Source organism: Podarcis pityusensis (assembly GCF_964106645.2).
Source record: "Podarcis pityusensis genome assembly, chromosome: 7".
NCBI classification, from domain to species: Eukaryota; Metazoa; Chordata; class Lepidosauria; order Squamata; family Lacertidae; genus Podarcis; species Podarcis pityusensis.
The window spans coordinates 2,780,973-2,803,146 of record NC_138031.1 but is presented as its reverse complement, the minus strand read 5'-3'; the positions used below and the strand labels follow the sequence as shown (position 1 = coordinate 2,803,146).

General features: G+C 49.7%; 1 protein-coding gene across 1 annotated transcript in view; it reads left to right on the top strand.

The window, feature by feature from the left end:
- ZC3H3 (zinc finger CCCH-type containing 3) overlaps positions 1–22,174 on the top strand; it is a 282,895-nt gene that overhangs the window by 251,438 nt on the left and 9,283 nt on the right. The window contains exon 11 of the mRNA XM_081012543.1: positions 5,993–6,183. Coding sequence (XP_080868669.1) covers positions 5,993–6,183 — 191 coding nt within the window. The remainder of the gene's footprint in view (positions 1–5,992; positions 6,184–22,174) is intronic.

The following is a 22,174-nucleotide window of genomic DNA, read 5'->3' as shown; positions in this document are numbered from 1 at the left end:
ACATCTGAAGGCAGCCCTGTTTAGGGAAGTTTTTAATATTTAATGCTGTATTGTTTTTAACACTCAATTGGAAGCCGCCCAGAGTGGCTGGGGTAACTCAGACAGATGGGCGGGGTATAAATAATAAATTATTATTATTATTACTATTATTATTATTATTTGCGATAGAAACAGGTGTGGGCAGTCGACTCTCTCCGTGGCACCTCTGACGTCTCTGCTGCCCGACCCACGGTCCCGGAGGCAAAGCACAGTGAAACTGGGTGTGGGGTATGGGCAGAGTGGCAGGTGGATTATTTGAGGCGTTGTTGCGCATCCAGCGTGTACCACACACCCCTTTTCCAAAATGAGCATGAGAGATGAGTGCGGAGAGCACACTCTTCCTTCGTCACCCTTCCACCCTGTGCAGTTCTGCCCAAGAGCTACCTCTGGGCAAGCGACTGGAGTGGGGACATCAGCCCTGCTTTTGCTATAAAAATGGCAGGACGCAGGCTTGTTCCGCTCCTTAACTGCTTACAGAACGTAAAGTATTTTTCGCACTTGCAGAATCACAGAATTGTAGAGTCGGAATCCAGTCCAACCCCTTGCAGTGCAGGATGACTTCGGACGTTGTGCATTTGATCCATTTGTCTGGGGTTTGCCTCTTCTCTTTTTTATGGTTTTATTTGCTTTTAAACGTCTGCCGTTCGAGGCATTTCTTTTAATGGAAAAATTAAGGAAAGGTCATCATTCTCTCGCCCTTCTGGATAACCTTTGCTTGATCTGCTTTGTCAACACCTTGTCTTAGAAGGAGACCTTTCTTTCAAAGCTCTAACAGAGCATCCTGGGCTCTCAGTGGCCAACGAGATGCCTGTGGGAAACCTGCACTCAGGATTCGAACACAAGACCTGAGCTCTCCCTGCCTGTGGTTTCCAGAAACTAGCATTCAGCAGCATTTTTGCCTCTGACTCTGGAGGCAGAGCAGAGCCATCCTGGCTAGTGGCCCTTGAGAGCCCACTCCTCCAGTCCTCTTCCGAAGCCATCCAAGTGAGCCTTCACTGCCTCCTGTGGCAGTGAGTTCCATAGTTAAACTGTGCTGGGAGACACCTGGCAGCTGCAGTTTCTCCCCTGCATTACTACCCTTTTTTCTGCCTCCATTAACCAGTGTAGGCTAATTTCCCCCAGTGCCAAAAAGGACATTGATCTGGGGGTTCCTGCATTGACCCAGCCCAGCTTTGGCTCAACATTGACCCTGCTCACCAGTTAACACCATCTGTTCTGGCCCCACAGAATCGCAGTATTTGAACGTGCACCAGTATGCCCTGGTCAGTTTCTGTGAAATGGGAATAAGGAGCGTTCTGTTTGTTGTGCAATGATAACGAAGCAGCTGCTCATTTGTTATTGTTGTTATTTATTAAATTTGTTAGTCACCTTATCTTGCCCAAAGCTACCCAGAGCAACTTGCAAGTTGCGTTCCTTCCTCTTGAGGAGAGAGAGAGCAGAGAGTGCAAGGTTTCACAAATTGCACAAGTCCAGTCCTCTTCTTAATGTGTGTGTGTTTGGAGAATCAATTCCCGTTCAGCTCATTGGCCTTATACATTCATTTCTTGCATTTGCACCTCACTTTTCCCCCTCCAAGGAGCTGAAGGAGGCATATGTTTAACCCCCTCTTTCCCCCTCCTCATTTCATCCTCACAACACCCCTGCGAGGTGGCTTCGGCCGAGAGCAAACTCACAACAGTGTTTCTTCATGGCCAAGTAAGCATTTGAAGCCTGGTCTCCTAGGTCCTAGTCCAACAAACTGACCGCTAGGTAACCCTGTCCTTAAAGGTAAAGGGACCCCTGATCATTAGGTCCAGTCATGGCCGACTCTGGGGTTGGGGCGCTCATGTCGCTATATTGGCCGAGGGAGCCGGCATCAAAAAAATTATGCAGCACAAAAGCAGGGGGGGCCTCTGAGCTGTTCAGCTGGGGCTGGTGGCAGCTGCCTCCCAGAACATCTGGCGGGTGCCCTGGTTGGCCAGGGCAGAACTAGGCAGAGATTTCCTCCATACTCACGAGGTGTGAGCATCTCCTTAAAGCAATCCTTCCAGCATGTTGCTAAAAATGCAAAGGGCGATAGTTCTTTATACAGTATATATAAGGTAAAGGGACCCCTGACCATTAGGTCCAGTCGTGACCAACTCTGGGGTTGCGGTGCTCATCTCGCTTTACTGGCCGAGGGAGCTGGTGTACAGCTTCCGGGTCATGTGGCCAGCATGACTAAGCCGCTTCTGGTGACCCAGAGCAGCGCATGGAAATGCCGTTTACCTTCCTGCTGGAGTGGTACCTATTTATCTACTTGCACTTTGATGTGCTTTCAAACTGCTAGGTTGGCAGGAGCAGGGACCGAGCAACGGGAGCTAACCCCGTCGCGGGGATTTGAACTGCCGACCTTCTGATCGGCAAGCCCAAGGCTCTGTGGTTTAACCCACAGTGCCACCCGCGTCCCCTACACCTGAGTAAAGCCAGTTAGGATCAGGCTGCACGTGAGTTTAGAGGGTCATGGCAGCTCAGCTGGTCCTCTGGGTGCCCCATCCTCTCTCCCTCCCCAGTGAGCAACCTGGCTGGGTGTGGACCGAGAAGTGGGGGCCATCTCTCTATATTGGTCCCTTGAGAATCCTCCTCTGAGAGCCCCCAGCCCTGCCTTGTATGGTAGCACTCGGGGCAGTGGATGCCATCAGGTCACAGACTTATCCAGGCTGACCGAATAAACTTGGAATGCCAGCCAGCTTGCGTCCCCCTGTGCCAATGAGGTGTAAAATACCTCCTTGCTCATTTTTAGGTAAGAATGCCAGGGGGGTGGGTGTTCATCAGGGTTGAGAGGAGGGGGCCGGCGTTCCAGCCCCCCCTTTTCCGGGAGAGGGAGGGCGTCCGCCAGACAAGAGGAGCTTTTAAATAGCAGGCTCCCTCTGTCTTTATTAGCCCTGCCAACAGAGACGTCAAACATGATAAAACATCACATTAGCCGGATTTGCTCAGAGGCACCAGAGCCTGCGGGATGGGACAGGCCTTGAGCCAATGTTGGGGGGGGGGATAGGCTGGGCAGGAGGAAGAGGGGAGGGCACCTGTTAAGTGCCAGCACTTAGGTGAGGAGCCTGCGAAACGAGGTGTGAAAGCACACGGCAGCGTGGGATAGTGGTTAGAGCAGCGGTTCCCAAAGGGGGCAGCCCCACCCCCATCCCATCTGTCAGACTTTGAAAAGCTGGCTATCGCTGGTTCAAGTCTGTCAGTTTCATGGAGTGAATTAAACTAAATAGTTTTAACTGGATTTTGAATAAATGCGCAATCAATTGTTTTACCACTTCGAATTGTGTTATTGTGTTGTTATCTTCCTCAGTGGGTTGTGCAATGATTTTTTTTTTTACAGAGGAAGGGGCACAGCTTATTTTCAAAGATGGGTGCTCCATTCCTTTGTGGGCTGATTTCTATTATTATTATTATTATTATTATTATTATTATTATTATTAATATGCAGCCCATCTGACTGGCGTAGTTTATATGGGGCCCACACTATGCCTTACTATGGACATGCTGTGTGGTCTATTTGGTGTCTGGGCCTCCCTTTTTTATCTTTTAAAACGAAAGCCCACCCTGCAGGGTTGTTGAGAAGGCAAAAGCCAATACGGCTTTGAAGTGCTTTGCAAATTGAAAGTCCTCTTGCTACAAGTGTGGTCTTCCATGGGCTGGGGTGGGGAGACATTCTGAACCCCACTCCGGTCTAGGGCAGGGGTCTGCAACCTTTAAGACAAAAAGAGCCACTTGGACCCGTTTCCGAAGGGGAAAAAACTGGGAGCCGCAAAACTCGTCATTATAAAAATAACGTTTTTGTCACTTTTTTAAATTATTTCTTTGTTTGACCCCTCAGAATTACTCCTCCTCATAGAAATAAACGTTGAATTAACAAGTTACCTTTTTGTGTGTGTGTGTGTGTTCTTCACTCCCCTTCAAAACAGTGACTATCGTACATGCCCCCTTTCAATGCAGTGACCAGTGTACATGCCCCTTACAATGTAGCGGGCGGGCGGGAAGGTGACGTCGGGACGGTGCGTGACTAATGCACGCACCGCCCCCGTGCGACGTCACAGCCAGTACAGCGCCCGCCACAGTGGGGAGTGTCGGGGCGCACAATGCGCCTCCTCCCCTCACTAGTATCCGCCCCGGAGCCGTGGCAAAGGTGTAAAAGAGCCACATGCGGCTCCGGAGCCGCGGGTTGCAGACCCCTGGTCTAGGGCGATCTGTAGTCTTTACCAGGGCAACGCGTTCCTAGAATTCTCCCAGCTTCTGCCTACTATGATTTTAATATTTACTTGCTTAATTCTGGCGGCCTTTGTGGCATCGAATTGTATCTCCCAGTAGCATTTTTTATTTATTTTCCGTAACATGTTTTACAATAAAACATAGATTAAAAATGATCTGTTTTTTATTTACTTAAGTCATTCCTGTACCGCTGAATCGCTAGCATCTGTTTGTGGCGCACAGATAAATACACCATACAGGACAGAAGCAATAAAACAAAAGAAGTTTATCAAACAAAAAAGCAGCAACTTCCTTAAAATGCCTGTTGAAGCAATAAACTCTTTGGTTATGAGCCTGAAGTTCAGCAAGGAGGGTTCTTGTCTAATCTCAATCAGGAGCGAATCCCATAGACTTGGTCCCACAGCCTGAATGCCCTGCTTCAGGTAGTTAGGAACCTTGCAAATAATAATAATAATAATAATAATAATAATAATAATAATAATAAATTTTATTTATACCCCGCCCTCCCCAGCCAAGACCGGGCTCAGGGTGGCTAACACCAGGTATAAAAACAGTTGATTACAATACAACTTAAAAACAAGATTAAAATACAACATTAAAATGCAGCCGCATTTCAGTAGAAACTCAAATCAAAACCTTTTTTCTGAGCCAAGGGGGGGGCAAGAGAGACTCCCCCCCCAAAAAAAAAAGATCTCAGGGACCAAGGTGGGTGTTTCCTGATGCTGTGCATGGCATGGAGAGTGGGGAAAGAGAAAAGGTCTTTTTTCGTTTTTTGTCTCTCTCCTAACCCTAGAACTCCTGGACACCCAATGAAGCCAAATGTTGGAAGACTCAGGAGAGATAAAAGAAAGTCCTTCACACGGAACATAGTTAACCTGTGGAACTCCCTGCCACAGGAGGCAGTGATGGCCTAAACGGTTTTAAAAGAGGAGTGGACAGTTTCATAGAGGAGAGGGTTATGGGTGCCTGCTTGCCTTTACGGCTCTGCCCTTCCTCCACAGCTTCTGAACACCAGTGGCCGGAAACCACGGGAGGGGAGAGACCTCTTGTGTTCGAATCCTGCTTGCTGGTTTCCTATTGAGGCATCTGGTTGGCCCCTGTGAGAACAGGATGCTGGACTAGGTGGGATCCAGCAGGCCTTGTTCATGTTCTTAATTTAAGAAGACGTTGACCTTAAAAAAATTCAAAATGTAAGCAAAACTAACAGTTGATGATAGATAGATAGATAGATAGATAGATAGAGGTGTGCATATATAGGTAAAGGTAAAGGTACCCCTGACCGTAAGGTCCAGTCACGGATGACTCTGGGGTCACGGCGTTCATCTCGCTTTATTGGCTGGGGGAGCCGGCGTACAGCTTCCAGGTCATTGTGGCCAGCATGACTAAGCCGCTTCTGGCGAACCACAGCAGCGCACCGAAACGCCGTTTACCTTCCCACCGGAGCGGTACCTATTTATCTACTTGCACTTTGACGTGCTTTCAAACTGCTAGGTTGGCAGGAGCAGGGACTGAGCAACGGGAGCTCACCCCGTCGCGGGGATTCGAACCGCCGACTTTCTGATCAGCAAGTCCTAGGGTCAATGGTTTAGACCACAGCGCCACCCACGTCCCATGTGTGTGTGTGTGTATATATCTACATAAATAATAAAATTACATAATAAAATACATGGCAGCTTTACACATTGCATGAGCGTTGACCTTTGTTTTTCTCCTTTAGGGAAGAGGAAGCTGAAGAAACGCCCGGGCCTTCGAGGGCAGAGCAGCGGGGAGACGTCTGGAGCCCTGAGACCCCCTCTCCGACCAGCAGGCTAACGAAGCTGCCCTCCTTCATCTCTCTCCAGTCGCCCCCCACATCCCCCAGCGAGGAAGACCGCAAGCCTGAGAGGGATAGGAGTGGGGAAGACGCAGGTACAAGCACGGATTCTGGTCCTCAGCTTTGATGGGCTGAGCAGCCGGAACCGTCTTCCGGCAATATGTCAGTGTTCATAATGCGTTCGAAGAGTGTCTGGATTCTGCTTCCGGGGAAATGCAGGGCTTCCAGCTTGAAAAAAATATTGGGCAAGCCCCACATAATCACAAGAGGCAGCGCAAACACACCAGTTGAGTGGCCGGGGCGGAGGGAACAGCCTCCTCAGATGTTTTATTGGGGGCGTGCGAAGGGACCTCAGCCCCTAGCAACTGGCTCCCATGGCCTGCTGGATCAGGCCAACGTCCCCTCTAGTCCAGCGTCCTGTTCTCACAGTGGCTGAGCAGGATCCAAGCACGAGAGCCTTCTCCTCTCCTGCAGTTTCCAGCAACTGGTGTTCAGAAGTGTCGCTGCCTCCAACTGTGGAGATGCATCATAGTCGTCCTGGCAAGCAGCCATTGATAGCCCTCTATGTATTTCTGAAAATTTGTTAGGCTCTTGCAAGTGACGTGTGTTGCAAAACTGGATGGAGAAAATATGGATTACCTTGCCACCAAAATCCTTTTTTGAAGTAGGAATTGAATTGAAATTGAGATTGAAATACTTTATTGTCACTTGTACAACTTGTATGCAGTGAGATTACACGAGCACCCCCCAGTCAGTTCTCTTAGTCTTAATTCCCCTTGTTTACTGACGCACACCCACCAAACCCGAAAGTCCGTTGCCCTGTTGTTTTCATTCTTTTCATTCAGCAGCCCACGGATAGAAGCTGTTCTTTACCCTGTTGGTGCGACTAATCGTGCTTCTATATCTTCTGCCCGAGGGCAGGAGATCAAGAAAGCGCCAGCCAGGGTGTGAATCATCCCTGAGAATTTTCCTCACTCTCCTGAGGCAACGTTCTTCCGCTATTTCATCCAGTGGATTCACGGGACAGCCCATAATATCTTGTGCTGTATTCACCACCCTCTGTAGGCACTTCCTATCAGGTGATGTCAAACCAGCGTACCACACCGTGATGCAGTAGGAAAGGACACTTTCTATTGTGGATCGGTAGAAGGAGATAATCAAATGTTGATTGACACCGTTCTTCCGCAATACTCTGAGGAGATGGAGTCTCTGTTGGGCTTTCTTAACCACCTGGGTTGTAATTATTTTCCAAGTAAGGTCTTCACTGTGATAAACTTCTAGGAATTTAAAGGAAGAGACTCTCTCCACGCAGCCCTCCCTGATGTACAGCAATAGGGCTCTGTTTTCTTCAGGGACCGCTAAATGTTCTTAGGAAGCTCACAGGCTGAGCATGAAGGCAGGTGCCCCCCCCCCAGTTGTTGTTTTTTGCTTCTAGTTATCTCCCGCTTGGACTACTGCAACGTGCTCTACGTGGGGCTACCTTTGAAGGTGACCCGGAAACTGCAATTAATCCAGAATGCGGCAGCTAGACTGGTGACTGGGAGTGGCCACCGGGACCACATAACACCGGTTCTGAGAGATCTGCATTGGCTCCCAGTACGTTTCCGAGCACAATTCAAAGTGTTGGTGCTGACCTTTAAAGCCCTAAACAGCCTCAGTCTGTATACCTGAAGGAGTGTCTCCACCCCCATCATTCAGCCCGGACACTGAGATCCAGCTCCGAGGGCCTTCTGGCGGTTCCCTCATTGCGAGAAGTGAGGTTACAGGGAACCAGACAGAGGGCCTTCTCGGTAGTGGCGCCCACCCTGTGGAACACCCTCCCTTCAGATGTGAAGGAAATAAGCAGCTATCCTATCTTTAAAAGACATCTGAAGGCAGCCCTGTTCAGTTTTTAATATTTAACGCTGTACTGTTTTTAACACTTGATTGGGAGCTGCCCAGAGTGGCTGGGGAAACTCAGCCAGATGGGTGGGGTATAAATAATAAATTATTATTATTATTATTATTATTATTATTATTATTATTATTATTATTTGGAAAGAGAGGTTACCTCTGCAGATGGCGATTCCAGTGACCCTTCATGGCTAAGCCTTTGCAGAGAGTGCTTGGTTTTGCTGGGTGACCTCCATTAGTAGCAGGCCACCCTGAGTCCCTTCTCTTCCCAGCTCTTTGCAAGGCCGGCCACAGGCAAGCGTTCAAGAGCCTTCCTTATCCTCTCTGTTCCTTCCCACTGGGGGGCTCTGCAAACCCCTCTGCCTTTTCGCGTTCTCGTCGCCGTGGCAAGGGCAGAAGCGAAGCCTCCCGTTGCTGCGGTGCTAATCGTCCGCAGGTAATGCGGCTTTCCATATTTCACCTTCCAGTTAAATGGTTTGCGCCGGAGCAGTCGGTCCTCCCCGTGCTAATTGTAAGCGAGTGCACCAATGTCGGCCCTTCCAATCGAGTGCTAATTTAATTAGAAAGCACCCATTTTAGTTAATTTGTTCGAGAAGATCACTGCCGGCTCCTGGAGAGAACAGATGTTCCCCTCTCCCCCGATGAACATTCTGGGGTTTGTAAATGACTCCGCTCAGCCTTGTTTAGGAGAGAAAAGAGGATTTTATGGTGGCAAACGACCCTTTCTGTAAACATTTTACAGCTCTCTGCACGTTTGAGTGAGGATAAACCCCTGGCAACTCGGCGGGCTGCAAATTTGCGGCCATACGGCTATCATTTTATTGTCATATTTCACGGTCGTAACGTTAATGGAAGATGCTCGCTCCAGTCTTTTTTAACAGCTCCGCTGAGCACGCTCAAAACACTTTCGCTTTGGAAAATTCATTGAGGTACAGCGCTTCAGTTTTTGTTTACCGCTTCTGCTTCTGCAGGAATAACTCTGTCAAGTGCCTCCCTTCCCTCCCTGCCAATGCACACACCTGTATCACGCCAGCGGGCCTCGCCCTGGACTCACAGGTCTGGGCACCACGGGTTAAGAAGTGTTCAGAGAAGGGTGGCCAAGATGATAAAAGAGTCTGGAAAGCAAGCCTGATGAGGAACGGTTGAGGGAGTTGTAGATGTTTAACCTGGAGAAGGGAAGACAGAGAGGTGATAGGACAGCCATCTTCAAATATCTCAAGGGCTGTCATGTGGAAGATGGAGCAAGCTTGTTTTCTGTTGCTCCAGATGGGACAATCTGAACCAATGGATTCACATTGCAAGAAAGCCGGTTCCAATTAAACCTTAGGAGCAACTTTCTGAGAGTGAGAGCTGTTTGACAGTGGAACAGACTCCCTTGGAATGGGGAAAGAGGTTTTTAAACGGGGTTTGGATGACCATATTATTTATTGAATTTATATACCTAATGATAATAATAATAATAACTTTTTTTTTATTTATATCCCGCCCTCCCCAGCTGAAGCCGGGCTCAGAGCGGCTAACAATAATAAAAGTAACACAGCATTCTAAAATCAATTCATTCTAAAATCTGTTCAAAATCAAATTAATGGCAAACATTGGGCTAGAGTGTGGATTACCAAAGGAGGGGGTCAGACTGTGCCATGGCCAAAGGCTGGTGGAACAGCTCCGTCTTGCCGGCCCTGCAGAAAGATGTCAACTCCCACAGGGCCCTAGTCTCTTGTGACAGAGCATTCCACCAGATCAGGGCCACGGCCAAAAAAGCCCTGGCTCCGGTTGAGGCCAGCCTAACCTCCCTGTGGCCTGGACCTCCAAGATGTTTTTGTTTGAAAACCGTAAGGTCCTCCTTGGGACATACTAGGAGAGGCGGTCCCAAAGGTACGAGGGTCCTAGGCTGTATAGGGCTTTAAGGGTTAAAACCAGCACCTTAAACCTGATTCTGTACTCCACCGGGAGCCAGTACAGGGGATCTCAGGGCGGTTCACAGAATAAGAATCCCATCTGTGGTTCCTGCATTGCAGGGGGTTGGACTAGATGACCCTTGGGGGTCTCTTCCAACTCTGCGATTCTGCGGATCTATTATTCTGCCACCTGCCAGCTCCCTGAACCAGACAATAGGTGCAGCAGTCCTCAGTAGGTCTTTGCAACAAGAGGCTGAGTTGCTTCATTGTGGGGAGAGAGAAACTTGGCTAAAACTGTTTCTGGCCAGCACACACTTCCAGGCAGTCTCTATTTTGCCGGTGGAATTCAATTGCATACCAGCAGATTCTGGTTGTGCAGATAAATTATACTGTACAGTCATACCTCAGGTTACAGCCGCTTCAGGTTGCGTTTTTTCAAGTTGTGGACTGCCAAAACCCGGAAGAACTGGAACGGGTTACTTCCGGGTTTCAGTGGGCGCGCATGCGCAGAAGCCCTAAATCATGCTTTGCGCATGCGCAGAAGCACCGAATCACAATCCACGTGTGCGCAGACACGGGTTGCGAACGCTGCGGGTTGCGAATATGCATCCTGCACGGATCATGTTCGCAACCCGAGCGTCCACTGTACACTCTTGCACAACATACCTGCTCCCCCCAATCAGATGTTTTGCAGTAAGGAAAGTGACTGGGAAATGGACTCCTTCCTGTGGGAGGTGAGCGAGTTCCATAGTTTAACCATGCGCTGTGTGAAGAAGGGCATTAGGCTGCATGATTTCAGCAGAGAGAATTAAACAATTTCCCAGGCACCTGAAATTGTGTTTTGAGGCAAAAAGAGAGGAGGAAAAACAGGGTGTGGAGAATAGAGAGTTTCGTGGCCAACAGGGTAAAATCCTGAACCCCTTGCCCCCTTAAAAGCTCTGCCCCACTTGGAGTGGTCTGAGCCTCCCAAGCTGTTTTGATTGACGGTGAGGACTAGAAACTTAATGAATCTAGCAGTGAATAGCCTGCTTCTCAGAACAGCTCATTGTAGATCCCAGACTTCACACTGGGATACCTACAGCATGCAAGAGCAGCACTGCTCTCAAGTACCGTATTTTTCGCTCGCTCTATAGGACGCACTTTTTGCCCCTCCAAAAATGAAGGGGAAATGTTTGTGCGTCCTATGGAGCGAATGCAGGCTCCTTGGCTTCAGCGAAAGCAACACGAAGCCTCCAAAGCGCAGAGGGAGCGCTCCCTCCACGCTCCGGAGGCTACGCGTTGATTTCGCTGAGGCTGGGAGAGCAAGACTCTCCTGGCTTCAGCAAAAGGAACCCAAAGCCTTTGGAGCGCAGCGCGAGGTCCCGCTGCGCTACAAAGGCTTCAGGTGGCTATCCCTGAAGCCTTTGGAGCGCAGCGGGATCTCACGCTGCGCTACAAAGGTTTCGGGGTTAGCTGTGCAAAGCCTCCGCAGGGCAGTGGGGTGAAGGCACCCCTCTGCCCTGCGGAGGCTTGAAAGGCTGTCCCCGAAGCTAGAACAGCGAGACGGAGTGCTGCGCAGCGTCTCGCTGTTCTAGCTTGGGGATGCCGGGGCTTTATGGGGAAACCCCGGGCTTCCCCCTTCAGCCCCGACACTGATTTGATTCAGAATATTTTTTACTTGTTTTCCTCCTCTAAAAACTAGGTGCATCCTTTGCTCGGGTGCGTCCTATAGAGCGAAAAATACGGTGTCCCTTTTACTGATCCAAGTGTTTCAGGGTTTCCCTGACTCAACAACAGCACCCCTTGGGTTTATAATAATAGAATCAAGAGTAGACTTGGAAGGGACCCTGAGGGTCATCTAGTCCAACCCCCTGCAATGCACGAATCTCAACTGAAGCATCCATGACAGATGGCCAGCCAACCTCTGCTTAAATACCTCCAAGGAAGGAATAGCATCATAGAATCATATGGCTGCATAATTTATTCCCGGCGCAAGATTCTGGAGTTTCGTTTCCTCCCTGCAATGGGCTGTTGCGTCCCAGGCGCCATCTGCCTTTCGGTATTTGGGAGAGAGGCAAGCTGGTCTCTCTGGGGCTCTGCTGTGCTGAAACAGATGCAGGAGAGGGACATAAAATGGGTGGGGGGACAGATGGGCAGGGGAGGGCAGGGGTTTGAATCTCATTCCTGTCATGTTATTTATTAATATTCCACCTTTTGGCCAAAAAAACCCCCAAGGCGGCTCAGAAACAATTCAGATGCGAATACAAACCTATCAATACACATGCGACAGAATGCAAATCAATAACGATCAAAATAAATCTTTACATTTCAGAAGCATCAAAATGCGTTTGTTTTCCTACCAGAAAGGCAAGCAATTATTCCCCATGAAACCATCAAGAGGGAGCAAGAATAAGCACTTAAACAGCAGCTCCTCCTTTTAAGGGTTCCACGTGGGGCAGGAGGGGACAAGACGGGTAGAATCGCTGCTGCCCCTGATAGTTCCAGCCATCTCTATCCTGCAGCAATTCCTGTTAGCACCTGTGGGGATTTTGCAGCTGTTCTAGCGACAACGTAGGCTTAGAGGCACCCCCCCCCCCAAATTCACCGAGGAATATTAAAATAATACCTCATTAAAGGTAAAGGGTCCATTAGGTCCAGTCGTGGCCGACTCTGGGGTTGCGGTGCTCATCTCACTTTACTGGCCGAGGGAGCCGGCGTACAGCTTCCGGGTCATGTGGCCAGCAGGACTAAGCCGCTTCTGGCGAACCAGAGCAGCGCACAGAAACGCCGTTTACCTTCCCGCTGGAGTGGTACCTATTTATCTACTTGCACTTTGACGTGCTTTCGAACTGCTAGGTTGGCAGGAGCAGGGACCGAGCAACAGGAGCTCACCCCGTCGCGGGGATTCGAACCACCGACCTTCTGATCGGCAAGTCCTAGGCTCTGTGGTTTAACCCACAGCGCCACCCGCGTCCCTAATACCTCATTAGGTACAAACAAAAATAGTAAGTAATATGACAGGTTTTTAAGTTCACCAGGACTCTTGTTAAGGCAAAAAATTAAATAAGAAAAGTAAGTTAGATTGTCTTTTACAAGCTGCACACTGAGCAGGCATAATAAATGCTGTTTCACCTCTCACACAAGCCACCCCCCCCCCTTAAAATTCACCCAAATAATGGTCCTGGTAAATTCAAAACTGATTTTTTTGGCCTGGTGCAATAATGCAGCTGTGATGATGATGATGTTGTTGATTGTTTATTTATTGCCTGCCCTTCATCCTGAGGTCCCAGGAAGGGTCATAGCACTTAAAAACTAATTGTTTGCAAACAAATCTCCTTTATAAAAGCAAGGAGGGTCCTTAGCATGCACACCTCAAGTGTCAAAAGCCAGTGTGAAGAAGGACATCTTCAGCATCCTTCAGAAGCTGTGCAACGAAGGTGTCAGATGGACCTCTCTGGGGAGGGAGCGCCACAGCTTAGGAGCCACCACAGAGAAGGCCCTCTTGGTAGTTCCTCTGCCCTATGTGAGATCACCAGGATACCCAAAGCAAAATCCACCATCCTGCCCTCTCCTTGCCATTAAGCCGCCTACTCAACTCTAGCTGTCCCCTCCCGTCGCCATTGCCTCTGCCACTTTCTGGGCTCCTAGCCGTGGCAGTGGGTGGCACAGCTTCTTCCACAACTGCCTGCGTCCACAGCAATTCAGGTTCAGAGAGTTTTTAGAAAAGCCCATTGATTGCAGGGAGACCTGTGGAGTCTGGAGTCTGCTCTCGGAGGCCTCAGATGTGCCTATTCATTTCAGCGAGGCAGGAAAAGGCCCCAGTAGGCTGAGCTCTCTGCCTCCATCCTTCCGTGTGTGTTCTGACACACCCAGGCGCACCACGGCTTGCCTCCCTCCGTTTCCCAATTTCACACCACGGCCCAGTCCCCTCGTCGAGGCTCTGTCTCATCTGGCAAACCCACGCTGGCAAACCCATGCTCCATCAGGCGTGCAGAAATGAGTTAATTAAAAAGCATCACAAACTACTTTCATAATTGAGTTAACAAACCTCTAATATAATTGCTTTCCTAATGCAGAGTCTATCAAGCTGCAGGTAGTGTGTGCACATTCGTGGAGCGGCGGATGTCTTGTCTGTCCGTTCTTGCTTGCCTGCCCGCCGGTCCCTCCCTGGGCCAGAAACTCCCCTGTCGGAAAACGCAGATTTTGCACTTAAGCACAAATTGTTTGCGGTGGCTTGTGTGACTTTCCTCAGGGTTGCTCAGAGTAGACCAACTGAAATTAACAGACCTACTTTAGTGATTCCATTCATTTCAGACTGACCCTTAGTTTGTGCGCTTCTTGAATCTTTCTCAAATGTGGAATCTTTTTGGCAAAGAGGAGGCAGGAGGAGGAATTGTGATTCCTAGAGAAGAAGGGACACAGAGCCATGAAAATACCCCACCCCTAGCCCCTGAGCAGTGCTGCTTTTTGCAGACATGGCCTGCAAACATTCAGGTTACCTCCAGAACTACTAGGTCTTGGAACTAGTTTTTAAAAGGACCTAAGAGCCCTTCTGGGACGCGGGTGGCGCTGTGAGTTAAACCACAGAGCCTAGGACTTGCCAATCAGAAGGTCAGAGGTTCGAATCCCCGTGGCGGGGTGAGCTCCTGTTGCTCGGTCCCTGCTCCTGCCAACCTAGCAGTTCGAAAGCACATCAAAGTGCAAGTAGATAAATGGGTACCGCTCCGGCGGGAAGGTAAACGGCGTTTCCGTGCGCTGCTCTGGTTCGCCAGAAGCGGGTTAGTCATGCTGGCCACATGACCCGGAAGCTGTATGCTGGCTCCCTCGGCCAATAAAGTGAGATGAGCGCCGCAACCCCAGAGTCGGCCATGACTGGACCTAATGGTCAGGGGTCCCTTTGCCCTTTACCTTTAAGAGCCCTTCTGGACCAGGCCAATGGGCTGTCCATTCCAGTATTCTGTTCTCACAAGGTTCTCACCAGATGCTCATTATGGGAAGCCAGCAAACAGGATCTGAGCACAAGAGCCCTCTTCTGTGGTTTCCAGCAACTGGTACTCAGAAGCATCGCTGCCTACAAATGTGGCAGCAAAGAAAGAAATAGCTGTGATTCTGAAGAATCAGAATTATTTTACAGGGGGAAACACATGCAAGAAGCTGTGTGGGAAGTTTGCAGGCAGGGCCTGGTGCCAGATCCATGTCCCGTCAGCCCACGGGAGTCAAAGGTACCCTACCCTGACCCATGGAGGCTCTATCACGACTCATGTCAATTTTCTTAACTTTCTGCCACCCCCCTTGCTCCCTAGCCAGCACTCGTTCAGAATGCAACCTGTGCCTTCCCGCCCCCCAGGGAGCTCTTTGAGAATGTGCTTTCTGATCTCTTCTTTTGTGCACCTCTAATTGTGTCTGCAGCGCCCCCCCCCCCCATCATCTCCTCTCTCCTTATTGATTTGTTGGCAACTTTCAAATCTGCCAAGCCTCCCGCGTTTGGCGGGTCTGTGATCCTCACTTTTTCTGGATTAATCGTGGCACAGTCTTCGAAAGCTCTTTCCTCTTTCAACGCAGAGCCTTTGCATCCCTGTACGCAGAGAAAAGGGCATTAAAATCTCACTTGAGAGACTTGGAAATACTTCCTGTTCCAGTGGCTGCATCTGACAAGCCCAGATTCACCACCCTCCCACGCTAGTTATTTACTTGGCATCGGAGTCCCTGCAACTGAGATGCATCATAGAATCATAGAACTGGGGAGTTGGAAGGGACCCCAAGAGCTATCTAGTCCAACCCCCGCAATGCAGGAATCGCAGCTAAAGAATCCCTGACAGATTTGAGGCTGGAGTGGAAGACTTAAGCCCAAAGGTAGCTCCCCACCACCGAAAACACAGGCAGGCTGCAGGTGGGGTGAAGTTGTATCAGGACAACAAAGAGGACAGAGAATGGATGATGGTTGAAAGAAGTCTCAAGGCGAGAAGCAGAATGGATGCCAAGCCTTTGAGCGAGCTGTCTCTACGCAAAGGCCACTTTGGAGAAGAAATCTGATAGAAGGATATGATATGGAGAAAGTGGGTAGAGGAAAGTTGTTCTTCCTCTCTCATGGCAAGAACTTGTAGAAGTTTATATCCTGACGAATGACATGGAGAAAGTGCATAGAGGAAAGTCTCTCTCTCTCTCTCTCTCTCTCTCTCTCTCTCTCTCTCATAACACCAGAACTCGTGGACATAAAATAAAGCTGAAGACTGGAAGATTTAGGACAGAGAAGAGGAAGGACTTCTTCATGTAGCACATGGTTTAACTGTGGAACTCCCTCCCACAGGAGGCAGTGGAGGAGGAGAGGGTTCATAGAAGCAGCCCCTTTCTCCATCCCCAGCCAGCAAGATTGATGCAAATTAGAAGTGGCTGCAAAAAACACTCCGAGGGTGACTCTTGAATTGACCACCTGGTCACTACTATTTTGTTTTGTTTTGTTTTATTGTGAGGATGAACGTTGTACACAGTGAGAGAAGGAAACTTTTGTTCTGCTGTCAAGAGAGGCGCTTCCTCCTCTTACTTGCTGTTTCTCATTTGAAAAGCTGCTTTTCGTTTACAAAGAGAGTTTTTGCATTAGCTCAGCCAGCTGTCCTGTGCATGTGGATGCCATTCCCATTTTACAGGTTGGAAGCTGAGGCTGAGTGATTTGCTGACGGCCGCCCAGGTGCCCCCAGAAACAGACGGCAGGTCTCTGGTGCCCGAACTGCGAATTTGTAGAGCTGCAATGTAGTTGCATCTCTCTCTCTCTCTCTCTGCCCCATCCCTCTCACTCTCAGCAGGCTTGGGACTCACTCTGCAAACTCTGCTCTGTCAGGCTTCTGGTCAGGTAGCTAAGCAGGAATCCTGTAAGTCAGAAGGGCAGGGCAAGACCAAAGGCAGAAAGTGTCAGTTGCAAGCAGGATTTCCAAACTGATCTCACCCAGCAGGGCTTCACAGAAAGCGTTCTGAGTAGTGTTCAGTGTTCCAGGTGTTCAAACCACACAAATGCGGAAGAAGTGTGCGAGAGCTAGAACCTTGACTTTTGATTTCAGGCAAACATGACAATTCCCAGGATCCCAAATTGCGCCTCCAGGTGCCTGCAGAAAGACGCCATGAGCTTGCAGGAAGACGAATGGAAGTGAGGGGCCAGAACTGAGATCCACAGTTCCTGACACATGACAGCCAGAACTGGAGCCCCCGGGCCTCTTGGGAGAACGGTGGAACAGCATGTTAGGAGGGAGAGAAGACCCCCAACAAGACCCTTTTCTCTGGAGCTGCAGTCCATGGCTGCCTTTCCTGGGGCTGCTGTCTGTTTCCGCTCCTGGTGGCCCGTAATGGATCACTCCCCGCCTGCTTCATGTTTGGCTGCATCCTGTCAGCTAACAGGGAGCTCATCTGCCGCATTTTATGGCCAGTGAGTCGCGAGACGGAACCATTGTGTTTGTGAACGAGTTGACAAGTGGAATTGAGGGGCCGTGAAGCATACAAGCCCACTGTCACCAGAGATTTGTGCTAACCGCCGCCCTGCCCAAGCGGCCAGCAAAATGCTTGGGGGATTCCGTCATTCCGCCGGCTGGATTACCTCTGGCGGTCCCTTTCTCCACCACGGCCATGAGAGCTGGCTCCTACATAATAGGCCCTGATTCAGGGGGGCAAAACGCAGACACCCGGAGCGTCAGCCTCGGGGGAAATGGGGCTTCCTCTCCACCTTCAGGCTGAGCCACAGAGGCAAAACAGAGGCAGCATGGCTTGTATTCCATCAGCAACCAGCTTTTGCCCTGAGTGAGAGGTGATAAAGATGGAGAGGAGAAATGATAGCCATCTTCAGCCTCGGCCCGGCCTCAGTCCATTATCCCTGAAAGAGCGTCTCCACCCCCATCGTTCCGCCCGGACACTGAGGTCCAGCGCCGAGGGCCTTCTGGTGGTTCCCTCACTGCGAGAAGCCAAGTTACAGGGAACCAGGCAGAGGGCCTTCTTGGTGGTGGCGCCTGTCCTGTGGAACGCCCTCCCACCAGATGTCAAAGAGAACAACAACTACCAGACTTTTAGAAGACATCTGAAGGCAGCCCTCTTTAGGGAAGCTTTTAATGTTTGATATATTACTGTATTTTAATATTGTGTTGGAAGCCGCCCAGAGCGGCTGGGGAAACCCAACCAGATGGGCGGGGTACAAATAATAAATTATTATTATATTATTATAAAACTGTGCATGGGAGTGGGAAAGGTTAAGCTATCCTTCCCCAACTGGATCAGGCCAGGGGCCCGTCTAGTCCAGCCTCCTGTTCTCACAGCGGCCAACAAGATACCTGTGGGAAACCTGCAAGAAAAATCTGAGCACAAGACCCCTCTCCCCTCCCGTGGCTTCCAGCAACTTGCAGTCCTCCTCCTCCTCCTCTGTGTCCTGCTATGACCTCCAAGAATAACCTAGAATGCCCTCTGAGGTGTTTTAAGTGATGCGTCATCTGTGAGCAACAACGTCACGTGGGGAGACATTCTTGGTGGCTGTTTTCACACACGCAAGCACCCCCCCCCCTTTCACCCCGAGTTTAATCAAGGCCTAAATGTGAGTCTCTTCCAGAGGCAACGTGAAATATTTGGGCATGCATTTAACAGCTAGGGATAAGTCGTTTTAGTAGCATTCCTAAGAAGTGCATTTATCAGCTCTTTGGGCAATCGTTTTTTAGCTTTGAATTCACCGTTGTAAAGTCATCTCCTTCACCCAGGCCTGTGTGCAAATGGTGAACTGTTGCCTAATTAAATAGACAAAATGAGGGATTTTTCAGTCACCTGGAGGCAAGCTAAACAAGCAAGATTTAAAGAAAAAAAAATCTCCGGAGTGCTTTAAAGAGAAAGGAACGCCACATTTTGTTTTTGAAGGTTGGTCTCTGTATCTGATTCATTCTGCATAGAGCGTGATACAAATAAAACGAGAGCAATGCACAGTTTAGGTTTCTGAACTGTGAGGGATGTTTGGATTGTGGACTTGGGCAGCTCAGGATTTGACCTTCCAGTCTGCTTTGGAGCGGTGGCTGGATTTGGGCTCTTTCAGCAAGGAGCTTCTCTTTCCATTTTCAAATATCCCTCAGCCCTGGGCAGTTGCTGTATCTCTTTGGTGAGTCCTGGTAAGCATTCCCCACGAAAGAAGAGCTCCAGTTGATGTCTCTAAAGCAGCCTTCCCTCACCTGGCACCCTCCAGACATTTTGGAAAATAAAAACAGCATCCGGTCTTCACAGATGCCTCTTTTGGGAAACCTGCAAACAGGATTCGAGCAAAATCCTCCTTTGGTTTCCAGCAACTGGTGTTCTGAAACAATTTTTTGTTCCTTAATGATTTTTTCTTTTAATGCAGATTACTTTTTTACAAAAGACATCCAAGTTTGTAGGAGCTGTGTGAAGAAGGCCTTCCTTCTTTCTGTCCTGACTCCCAACATTCACTTCCTAGGATATCCGCAGGATCTAGTGTTCCGGGAGAGGCAGGAAAACCTTTCTCTTTCCACTATCTCCATGTGATGTCCAATTTTCTAAGCTTCTATCATGTTTCCTCTTGCTCGCCTTGTCCCTGAGCTAAAAAGTTCCAAATATTTTTGTTGTTATTGTTGCATCATGTATTTTATGTTTCTATACAGTGGTACCTCTGGATGCGAACTGGATCCGTTCCGGAGCCCCGTTTGCATCCTGAAGCGAATGCAGCCCACGTCTGCGCGTCTGCGCATGCACAGGTCCTGATTTGCCTATTCCACGCATGCACGTGACTTCACTTTGAGCGCATGTGCGAGTGGCAAGACCCGGAAGTTATGCGCTCCGTTACTTCCAGGTCACTGCGGAGCACAACCCGAAAATGCTCAACCTGAAGCTACTTCAAACCAAGGTATGACTGTACCGTCAACCGCCCCTTGATCTTCCAAGGAAGATTGGTATATAAATTTAATAAATAATAGTAACTTATTGGGACGCGGGTGGCACTGCGGGTTAAACCACAGAACCTAGGACTTGCCGATCAGAAGGTCGGCAGTTCAAATCCCCGCGACGGGGTGAGCTCCCGTTGCTCTGTCCCTGCTCCTGCCAACCTAGCAGTTCGAAAGCACGTCAAAGTGCAAAGTAGATAAATAGGTACCGCTCTGGCGGGAAGGTAAACTGCGTTTCCGTGCGCTGCTCTGGTTCGCCAGAAGCAGCTTAGTCATGCTGGCCACATGACCCGGAAGCTGTACGCCGGCTCCCTCGGCCAGTAAAGCGAGATGAGTGCCGCAGTCCCTGAGCTGGTCACGACTGGACCTAATGGTCAGGGCTCCCTTTACCTTTACCTTTATTCGTAGGGAAGAATCCCCTGAATCATTTTGGTTGCTCTTTTCCAAACTTTTTCCAACTCTACAATATCCTTGCCGAGGTGAGGCAACTGCCCAGGGTTTTTACATCAACTCACACTGTGAGCCAGTGTGGTGTAGTGGTTAAGAGTGGTAGTCTCGTAATCTGGTGAACCGGGTTCGATTCCCCGCTCCTCCACATGCAGCTGCTGGGTGACCTTGGGCCAGTCACACTTCTCTGAAGTCTCTCAGCCCCACTCACCTCACAGAGTGTTTGTTGTGGGGGAGGAAGGGAAAGGAGAATGTTAGCCGCTTTGAGACTCCTTAAAGGTAAAGGTAAAGGGACCCCTGACCATTAGGTCCAGTTGTGGCCGACTCTGGGGTTGTGGCACTCATCTCACTTTACTGGCCGAGGGAGCCGGCGTACAGCTTCTGGGTCATGTGGCCAGCATGTCTAAGGCACTTCTGGCAAACCAGAGCAGCGCACGGAAATGCCGTTTACCTTCTCGCCGGAGCAGTACCTATTTATCTACTTGCACTTTGACGTGCTTTCGAACTGTTAGGTGGGCAGGAGCAGGGACTGAGCAACGGGAGCTCACCCCGTCACGGGGATTCGAACTGCCGACCTTCTGATCGGCAAGTCCTAGGCTCTGTGGTTTAACCTACAGCGCCACCCGCATCCCTTTTGAGACTCCTTAGGGTAGTGATAAAGTGGGATATCAAGTCCAAACTCCTCTTCTTCTGAGGGGTTGCCACAAGAGCTGTTTGTTGAAGAACAGAAGCCAACCATTTCGGCAGAGCGCTGCAGCTTGGTTTCTGCTTCTTGGACCCGACAGCACTTTCATTCTTAAGCCTGGCTTGTCCGCCTGCCGCTCAGGCCCGGGAAAAATGTGTGTTGGTTTTCATGAAAAGCACGAGAGCATCTTGGAAGCACGAATTCTCTCGCTGGCGTGACAAGCTCAGCAGAAGCGACTCGGGTTTCCGCCGCAGCGGCTGGCTCCCGCTCTCCTTCCCAGCCTCGCAGTCTCCTTTGCTCGAAGCTGTTCAATCATCATAATGAAAAAGGGGCTTCTTAGCGGAGCTTTCACTAACTAGAAATTATATACCTGGTTCCCGGAAGATAGATTGTGCCGCTCCCGAGATACGGAGGGTGGCAGGAACAAGTGAGTGACTGCGTCGTCTGCCACCAAGATGGATCGCACAATTTGAACGATCTACCAGGAACTTGAACCGAGGGGCTTGCGGGCGGGCGGGCAGCGGGGGGCTTGCTGTAGTTTCTGCAGGGACGCTGCCTTCCAAGAGGTAGGCCAGAGGTACAGTCCTCTCCTCTTGCTCAGCTCGATGCAGGATATTTATCGGGCCACCCAAGAATGAACCCCCCCCCCCCATATCTGCAAAACTCTTTGATAAATGGCAGCAAACCTCGAAGCCTGTTCATTGAAGCGGCACCAGGCTTCTGCTTTCTGGATATTCCTTCATTTGCTGTCCTCGTGTTTTATAATGGATGGTGTTGCATTTCAAAATGATTACTCATTCAGATTAGTCTTCCTCTTTTTGCATATCCTGTATTGATTCTGAGACCATTAATACTCGGTGGGTCTCTTCGCTGAAATTGGGAGATTTCCCTGGCCCTCCTCCCATTCTCCAAAGAGACGCTGGGGGGGGTTGCATTTAAAACCCCACTGGGGGCTTGACCAAGTCACTGTCTTGGCCCCGTTCCTCATCTGCAACAACAGAAAGACGCTGCTCCACCTTGCAGGGTTATCGTGGGGACAGAGCGCTGCACCGGGTTCAATACGCTGCAGTTACATCATTCCAACCCCATCTGCTTCTTTAGTCCTGGTGTTGAGAGAGGGAGAAGAACCTTTATCTGTCCCTCTCTCCAAGCCACGAATAGTTTTATAAACTCCTACCATGTCGCCTCTTATTTGCCTTTTCTCTAAGCTAAAAGGTTCCCCAATGCTGTATCCTTTCCTCCTAGGGGCGTCTCTCCATCCCCTTGATCTTTTCGGTGG